Source organism: Leptonotus elevatus, chromosome 3 (genome assembly GCF_054856555.1).
Source record: "Leptonotus elevatus isolate MCC_2025b chromosome 3, RoL_Lele_1.0, whole genome shotgun sequence".
Classification (NCBI taxonomy): domain Eukaryota; kingdom Metazoa; phylum Chordata; class Actinopteri; order Syngnathiformes; family Syngnathidae; genus Leptonotus; species Leptonotus elevatus.
In genome coordinates this window covers 3,937,636-3,947,165 of record NC_141241.1, presented here as the reverse complement: position 1 = coordinate 3,947,165, position 9,530 = coordinate 3,937,636, and the positions used below count along the sequence as shown (strand labels likewise).

At 38.7% G+C, this 9,530-nt stretch overlaps 1 protein-coding gene across 2 annotated transcripts; it reads left to right on the top strand.

Moving 5' to 3' along the window:
• Window positions 1-776: 776 nt before the first annotated feature.
• On the top strand, window positions 777-8,946 carry LOC147176674 (nuclear receptor subfamily 2 group F member 1-B-like). Of its 2 annotated transcripts, none has more exons than XM_086071936.1 (3): window positions 777-1,500; window positions 3,404-3,928; window positions 8,156-8,946. In XM_086071936.1, exons 1-3 carry the CDS (start codon window positions 1,041-1,043, stop codon window positions 8,428-8,430), a joined length of 1,260 nt encoding a protein of 419 aa, XP_085928062.1. In that variant the 5' UTR covers window positions 777-1,040; the 3' UTR covers window positions 8,431-8,946. The 2 variants fall into 2 exon arrangements, with proteins under 2 accessions (XP_085928062.1, XP_085928061.1); XM_086071935.1 differs by having other exon boundaries at window positions 3,401-3,928.
• Window positions 8,947-9,530: the final 584 nt, after the last annotated feature.

The following is a 9,530-nucleotide window of genomic DNA, read 5'->3' as shown; positions in this document are numbered from 1 at the left end:
TTCTGAGGACAAGATGATTGCATCTTCCACTCTAAAAAAAGAGAATTGTTAAAGATTACAAATTTAATTGTTGGCCAAATTTTTAAAAATTGCTTCAATTGGTAACACACGATTGAATTGAGTTAATCCAAAGTGAGTATATTAAGTTTATTTAATTATGAGTTCAATAAACTTAATATATTCCGTTTGAATTAACGTTGGATTATTTTATATTATAATTAAGATCATAATTAATATATTCCCTTTGGATTAATTTAATTCAATCGTGTGTTACCAATTGAAGCATTTTTTTAAATTGGCCAACAATTTAATTTGTAATCTTACATTGGTTCAATTCTCTTTTCAGAACAAGAAAGCATCCATCTTTTTTTCTTCTTTTTTTGGGACATTATTAATATTTATATTTTTACACTGTTTTGAAACCTTTGCCTATATAGATCATTTCTTATGGTGACATTTTGACCCCGGAACATGTTATATCCATTATTTCCTTTTATAAATCTGAACCAAATCTGCTCTGGGGTCGAACTGTCACCATTTTAAAAACATTCTAAAACCCTTCCCAGCATTCGCAGTGAGGGCATCGTGTCATGTGTTACTCCTTGTTAGCACCAGGGGGAGTCATGCTACTACTGTTGCATAGTGATGCGCACGCTGGTTTCCCCTCTCGCTTTGACCACGCCTCTTCTACACGCCACTGCTGATGATGTCACACCCCCTCCCTGTCCTCTTCAGTCCCGGAGCCAAAAAACATCATCAGACCCATCAGACCTACACGCGTGATCTTCCTCTCTTCTTCTTTGCGTGCTACTCGGGGACTTTTGGGGGGAGCAAGGGCTGCCTGGAGAGCCGGGTAACAAGCTGGAGGACCTGGACGTGGATTTGTTTATTCTAATTTTTTTTTTCTCCATAGGATAAACCTGTTGGGTGGTCTCCACGCACGCTCATCTTCTTTTGTCATGCGAAATTTATTGTCACTTTCCTCCTAGTGACAAAAAACAAAACAAAAAAAAAAAACGAGTGAGGAGCTGGGGAAGTTTATGACGGACATGGCGATGGTGGCGTGGAGGAACCCCGAGGAGGGGACGCTCTCTTCCCCGGCGTCACACGTCGCTCCCTTGGCTCTGCCGGTGCACATGAACCCACCGCCGGCGGCCTCCCTGGAAATGCCCCCCGCTGCGGCTCCACCCACCCCCGCCACCGCCACCGCCACCGCCGCCGCCGCCGCCGCCAACAGTTCTTCTTCGTCGTCCTCGTCGTCGTCGGACAAGCAGGCGAGCGCGCACATCGAGTGCATCGTGTGCGGGGACAAGTCGAGTGGCAAGCACTACGGCCAGTTCACCTGCGAGGGCTGCAAAAGCTTCTTCAAGCGCAGCGTGCGCCGAAACCTGAGCTACACCTGCCGGGCCAGCCGAACCTGCCCCGTCGACCAGCACCATCGCAACCAGTGCCAGTACTGCCGGCTCAAGAAGTGCCTCAAAGTGGGCATGAGGAGGGAAGGTACGACACATTGCAGGGTTCGGCTGCCCCCAAATTCTTGATCGGTATCGTTACGTCCATTTCCGACACGCGGTTACTCTTTCCGCATGTATTCGGTCAATTCAAATCATTCCACTTCAAAATGTTCGATTCGTGACCTTGAGAAGTAGGCCTTTTATTTATTCTATTCTCTTAAATGCCCACATTTGGCCTTAGGCTGTGTTCCACATTTCGACAACTTCAACGTCCCTAAAATGATCAGTATTTAATTTTCCACAAAATCAACGCAGTCATTTTACATATTTACATCCTTCCACATTTCTTGATCGATTCAAACAATTTTTTACCTTGTGTTTATGGAACACGCTAACACCAATATAGATTTAAATTGGTTGTATATGTCAATATGCAGCTAAGCAGTTAAACAGAAAAAATTATCTCATTTTGCAAGAAAAAAATATTTTACTGTGTGGTAGGCCTATCTACCATTTTTTTTAAATAAAAAATTGTGATGCTTTTATTTTTTTGAAATCCCACAAGAGGAAATTTTACTTCATTCCAACTAACATTCTTTTAACGTTCAACTTCAAACATTGTTTTAATTTAAAATAGAGTGACATTCACATTTATTTACAATTTGGAGAAAAAAATAATGTGCCATTTTTTGTGTTTCTTTAAAAAAAATTACAAAACAAAAAAACACGCAACTCAAGTCATTTTTTTACGCGTTAAACATTTAAAAAGTTGACATTCAATAAAATCCCCGAAATAAGCCATCTTCCAGTGCAGGGTTTATAAACGACTGCACAAATTGGTCATTGTAATACAATGCATTTTACATTGTATTGTTTATAATACTGACGTTTCATGAGCAATTAAACAATTGATAAACTGGAATAAAAAAAATACAAAAGTGATATATATATATATATATATATATATATAGTAGGTTACATGTTAAGGAACTACATTTAATACATTTAATCTCAGTCCAAATGGACGCCATAAGGGAATGGAGAACCATGTGATTTATCTCAGCCAATCAATAACGAAAGAAGATATACAGTATTATTAAATATTTATAAGTACATATTTTATAGACTTCAGGTTTTAAAACATTTATATATATATATATATATATATATATATATTGTATATCAACACGTGTGTGTGTGTGTGTGCGTGTGTGGGAGTGTATGCGCGCGTGTGTGTGTGTCCTTTTGAGCCAAATCACACCAATGTAAACAAATCCTCGTGCAGTCCAGAATGGAAGCAATAAAAATTACCTGAAAAAAGACGCCACCCCCAAAACAACAACAACAACAACAAACAACGAGCGTGCGTGCGTGTGTGTAAACGACACTCAAACAATATCCCCCACAAAATCGGAATCGGGCCCCTAAAAACAAATCTGGATGGCATCCAGATGAAACGAGTCGATATTAGTGAGTATGGGTGCATCCAAAGTTTCAGGCTGGCAGTTGAGGAGGAGGGGCTTGGGTCTCCACGTGCGTATGGGGGTTGGGGGGTGAAATCAACCGGGACGCCAAGAAGACAGCCAGTCCTAAATTTAGCACCTCTCCAAACCCCCCTCTGGCGTGACGGCGGAGAGGCTCGCACGCGATCCACAACCCTTTAATCCCCTGCCTTTTTTCAAGTCTCTGTTTGATTTTATGGCATCTTTAAAATATATGAATTTCGTGTCGTTACAACACATTTATGGCGAATATGAACCACACATAGTGATGTGAGCTGTTGTTGTTGTCTTTTTTATTGCGTTTCTGATGTATTTAGTAGGCCTATTTTTTATGTGTTACACTTGATTGTATTTCTTTTATGATGACACTTTTCATTTGTATGTGTTTCTTGATTGTTTTTTTTTTATGGATTGAATTGTTTGTTTATGTATTTATTTTTCCAGCAGTGCAGCGAGGCCGCCTCCCCCCGGCGCAGTCGTTCCACGGCCAATTCTCGCTGAGCACGGGGGAGCCCCTCCAGTGCCACTCTTACCTGTCCGGCTACATCTCGCTGCTGCTGCGGGCCGAACCCTACGCCACGTCACGCTTCGGCTCGCAGTGCCTGCCGGGCGGCGGCGCGGTTGGCATCGAGAACATCTGCGAGCTGGCGGCGCGCATGCTGTTCAGCGCCGTGGAGTGGGCCCGCAACATCCCCTTCTTCCCCGACCTGCAGGTGTCCGACCAGGTGGCTCTGCTGCGGCTCACCTGGAGCGAGCTGTTCGTGCTTAACGCGGCGCAGTGCGCCATGCCGGTGCATGTGGCGCCTCTGCTGGCCGCCGCAGGACTGCACGCCGCCCCAATGTCGGCGGAGCGCGTAGTGGCCTTCATGGACCACATCCGGGTCTTCCAGGAGCAGGTGGAGAAGCTCAAGACGCTGCACGTGGACTCGGCGGAGTACTCTTGTCTCAAAGCCGTTGTGCTCTTCACCACAGGTACGTGACGTCATCGTCCGCCGCCGGGTGACCTGTAAAGATCACAATTCCATCTGGTCACTTATCTCGATATAACGCGACACTTAGCTTGACTGGGCTATGTCGTTCCAATGTACTGCAAAGTCGTTTGATCATAAGTTGTTTGAACGGATTGTAGCGTGGGTGAAATAATCAGGCCAAGCGTAGAACTAACTTTTTAATGACAATTTGCAAGTTACTGTCAATTTAACCACAGCTCAGAACACAACAGCTTGCTAACGTGCTAGTAGCTAAAAACAAAAGTCTGTGTTGCCTTCAAGGCCCATCCAAACCATGGGAAACTACGCAACCCAAAAGGGTTGCTACATTATTGATCGAGTCATTTGAGCATATTGGTAACGTTATTTGAACGTATTGGTAAAGTCGTTCTAACATATTGGTCAGGTTTTTGAACATATTGTATTGGTAAATTCGTTCGCACGTATTGATAAAACGTAGGCTAAATGCCAAACATATATTTTTTTCCATAATGCCACTTAGTATTGACTTCCGCATGCGCAATTGTGGCATTACCCCGTTGCATTATGGGGATATATATATATTTTTTAATTATTATTATTTTTAGGAAATAAATTCAAACGGCATTTTAAACTTTTTCTTATCCTGGTGTTGTGACAAAAACTCTTCGGTACTTTAAGGTTTTCCAAATTAAAATAAAAGTAATTTACAACAACCTGGAAATATTTGTCATTGTTTTCATAGTGACATATATCATCTTTCAAAGAAAAACAGAGATGACATGCTAGCAGGTTCAAAAATAGTCTCCAGCCCATCAACCCTCACTTCCTGTGACCTCACCAAGACAAATTTGACTTGTAGGAAGTCAGTGTGTGACCTAAAACGTTGATCTTTCAAAAATATTTATAATTATAATTATAATTATAAATATAATTATAATATAAATATAAATAAAATATAATTTATAATTATATATATATATATATATATATATATATATATATGTATATATATATGTATAATAATTATAAATAAGAGGACTTTCACTGGATAAAAAATCTATAACTACTATTTACAACAAGCAGCAGTATCTTATGTAAGAGGTTCAGTCAGGCAGTCACCTCACTTGACCCGGTTGAACATGGCCGCCCTTAAAGGGACACGCTGCATTTAATCTGTCATGGAGAAAAGAACCCACTCTGCATTAATTATGGAGTGCAGAAGGGGAATCAAACCCATCACTATTATATTGCTTCTTAAAAAAGCACTATCATAAAAAGCCCAATGCTTTAATTTACTATTTATTCACTTTTTAATTACAGTTAAAAAATAATAATATAAAACATTTAATGTTGCATTTTTAAAAAGTACTCTCATTATTTTGTCAATGGTAGGTTATGTCCATTCCCTGCCTACAAAATATTTTTCTTTGCTATTCAAAGTGTTGATATATTTCAGTGCTGTTTTACAGTATGGCACATTTAAATTCTATTTAGTGTTCCGGGATGTTTTGGGGCAGCGATGATCAAATTGTGGCACGTATGCTCCCTCTAGTGGCACGCGAAAGAATCGCTGAATAAATTGTTCAAATTGCGCAGATTGTTATAGTGTCTTAAAAGTGTTTTAAAAGCAGTACAGTGCATTTGTTCAGTGGAGTATGGTTGTATTTAACTTTTAACTACAATATGTTTGCATGTAATCTTTTAGATGCAATTTTTTAATAACTTTTATGTGCAATATATTTTAATTGAATACTATTTAGGTATTTGTTTTTTGATATTTAAGGGCAGTGTTTATGTTTAAACTGTGAAGGATGTTATAGTGGTTTAGAATAATAAGATATGTGTACTTGTTAGGAATTAAACATCTGCCTATATGCTATTGTGGTGCTACTTGGTGACTGAGCGACGTATTTTTTTTTTTTTTTGTGGGGCCATATTTGGTATTAACTATTGTTATGGCATATACTGTTTATGTGTTGTTTTTGGCACATTTAAAGCATTATTTGGTGGCATATTAGTAGATTCAATGTGATTAGTGCTCAAATGGTTTGAAGTCCTATTTCTTGTTTTGCTTGTGGTTCCCGTGTGCTTGCGTTGGCGTCCGCATGAGTGGGCGTGTCCACGTGTCATCATAACGGGACACATGTCAGCGTTGGCGAACGCTTGCGCAGCTGCCATGCTGCAGCGCGCTGTCCTACATTTGACGGCGGCCATCTTGGCGGTGGCGTGCCGAGCGAGCGGGTCAAACGAGGTCGACCTGGATGTTTATCTGGGCGGCAGCTTGCAGATTTGTCGTCTCGTACGTTCGTGCGCTGTTGATCTCGTGAAAGTCACACACTCGTTAAGGCATTCCTGTGCCGTTTAGTTTGATGCCCTCGTATCTTTTTTTTTGGGGAAGTCTGATTTTGATGAGTTGTGAGCAGAAGTCATATTTGATTTGGCATTTCAATCCACTCACCAAGATTAAATCGCGTTGCCAAGTTTTATTATTTGAATGAAAATCAATCAAAATAATGAAATGGGAGGACGTATTACAGAATAAAAGGCTTATGTGTGCAAATAAATGCACTTTTTTTTTCAATAATTACTGATTACAACTATCCTAAGTGATTGATTGATTGATTATAGTATTAAAAATATAGAAACAACCAACAAAGCACAAACAATAGCAAAAGCAGAAGCTTGAGATGTTGCTAACTTGGGGTCAGCAACCTTTGCTGTCAAAGGAGCCATTTTAGGGCAAATGAATAACAAAAAAAATCTGTCTGGAGCCGCAAAACATTTCAACGTTGTGATGAAGGAAACAGTGTGTTAGTGTTAGTCTAATGTACTGAAGGCCCAAGAGCTAATTGGAGTTGCACCATAACAAAATATGCAGCATTTAATACATGTTTGGGATTTATTATCATTATTATTCTTTTGTAGTTTTCATGCATTTTTAGACTTTTTCCTGCCTTTCTGACAACATTTCTGACATTTTGTGCGAATGTATGGACATATGGTAGTTTTCTGCCTCTTGTCTTCCTTTTTTGTACATTTTATGGCTATTTTTCAAGTTGTTTTTTCCCCTTTTTTGCTAGCAATTTTGTGGGCATTTGATGGTCATTTTCTGAATTTCTTCTTTTGTTTTTGGACATTTTATGGTTACTTTCGAAACATTTTATTTTCTGCCTTTTTTTAATAGCTGCTTTGGCAATTTTGTGTACATTTTATGAACATTTTCGTGATTTCTTCTTGTTTTTGGACATTTTGTAATTACTTTTAAAATGTTTTTTGTCTGCCTTAAAAAAAAATCAGTTTTCTGACATTTTTTGTTTACATTTTATGCTCATGTTCTGCCTTTCATCTTTAATTTGGACAATTGATAGTTACTTTGAAGTAGTCTTTTTTTTTTAATTCAATTCTCTGACATTTTGGGCAACTTCATGGACATTTTATGGTAAATTTCTGCTTTTCCTTTTTGGACATTTATGGTCTTTTTTTTTTTTTTTTTACATTTTAAGATCTTTTTAAAACCTTCATCTACCTTTTGTCTCTTTTTCTGACAACTTAAAAATTTGGACTCTGACATTTTTGGAATTTTTAATTATTCATTTTTTTTCTAAATTATTAATTCCCTTGAAGAATATTTTATATAAAATGTATTTTAAAAACTTTCCCATTTCGGGACAATAAAGTGAATCAGATTGTGATTCGGATTTGTTGACACTGCTTGTGATTAAGGTGGTGAACTAAATTTTCGTAAGTTTCATTTATGGCTAATTAGAATTGGAAAAAGGCAAATACAAAGCACAGATACTGATTTAAATGAAGTTTCATAAGATTGTTGGCTTATTAAAGGATGCTGGTTTAAACGCTGATGTTTTGCTTGACTTTGTTCTTGTTACCTAATTTTTTAATAAATAAGTGTTGCAAAAGTGCCTAAAAATAGTTTCAAGATAAGTCTTTAGGTTTAAATGTTGATGATTTAGTTAGAGGCACATTTTTAATGAATGCTGTACATATAGTAAATCCTCACCGATTTGCAAATCACCATTGGTATAAACTCGACATAACAAAAACTTTTCGTCCCAAAAAATTGACAGTTTTGCGCATTCCATTTTGTCGAGCCATATTTACTCCAAACAGTCAACTCGACTTTAAACGTATTTTGCTTGATGATGTCACAAGATTTCGACACTATTCTTTCTCTTTTCCCGATTCCACTTCCGGTTCCCGTCCTGACCAGACGCGTGCGGCCTGTCGGACGTGGCGCATGTGGAGGGTCTTCAGGAGAAATCGCAATGCGCGCTGGAGGAGTACGTGCGCAGCCAGTACCCGAACCAGCCCAGCCGCTTCGGCCGCCTGCTGCTGCGTCTTCCGTCTCTGCGCTCCGTGTCGTCGGCCGTCATCGAGCAGCTCTTCTTCGTGCGCCTGGTGGGCAAGACGCCCATCGAGACGCTGATCCGCGACATGCTACTGTCGGGCGGCAGCTTCAACTGGCCTTATGTGCCCGTGCAGTAGCGCCCCCCTGTGGCGGGGAGGGCGACTGCGCTGAAGTCAAATCGTCTTCTTCGGGACAAACTTGCACAGCCCCAGACATGACATTCGGGAAACACAACAAAGATATAACATGCGCTTAAAATGCTTATTTGTAGCCACAAAATACTACTTTAACCTTCCCCTGTGCTTATTAGCTTTTCACAAATGTATGACATAAACAGCTAATTTAGGCAAACCAAATTTTTGTTTCTTTCTCTATTCATTTTAGGGCTGCATTTTACTGTGCTACAAAAAATTGACACAAAATATTGATTTGTGGGTTTAACTCATTCACTGCCATTGACGGCTATAGGCGTCAAAAATTAATTTGAACTATTTCTATTAGTTTAACATATTTTCCACTTTTGTTAACAAGAGTATGAAAACCCAGATTTTTGTTTATTGTACATTTAGAACAGATATAAAATTTGTGATTAATCGTGAGTTAACTAGTGAAGTCATGCGATTGATTACGATTAATAATTTTAATCGCCTTGACGCCCCAAATTTTTAATAATCTTTTCTTTAGATTTTTTTTAAATTAATCGCATGACTTCACTAGTTAACTCACGATTAATCACAAATTTTATATCTGTTCTAAATGTACAATATTTTTTTCTAGGTTTTCATACTCTTGTTAACAAAAGTGGGAAAAATGTTAAACTAGTAGAAATAGTTAAAATTAATTTTTGACGTCTATAGCCGTCAACGGCAGTGAAAGAGTTAATATTGTTTACATGAAGAATTCGGGCCTTGGGGGCAAGCAAATGGAGCACACCATCACTTTCATCTTATCTTTCTAGGAAAGTTGCGCTCATTTTGAAAACCATTCACGTACTTCATGGCTACAAATTAGCGCTTTGTGTGCATCTTTTATCTGTATTGTGGTTCAAAATGAAAAATAAATAAATAAATTACCCCGCCATGTCTGTTGCTCCCAACAAACTTTCCCTTTTTTGAGATTACTGGACATTTTTTTGCAGTGTTGTAAAATATGTCTTGCGTGTGTGTGTGTATATTTATCATAGTTGTCATTTTTTAAAACGTTTTAAAAAGGCAGCAGGGCTTTTTCATGATATTTT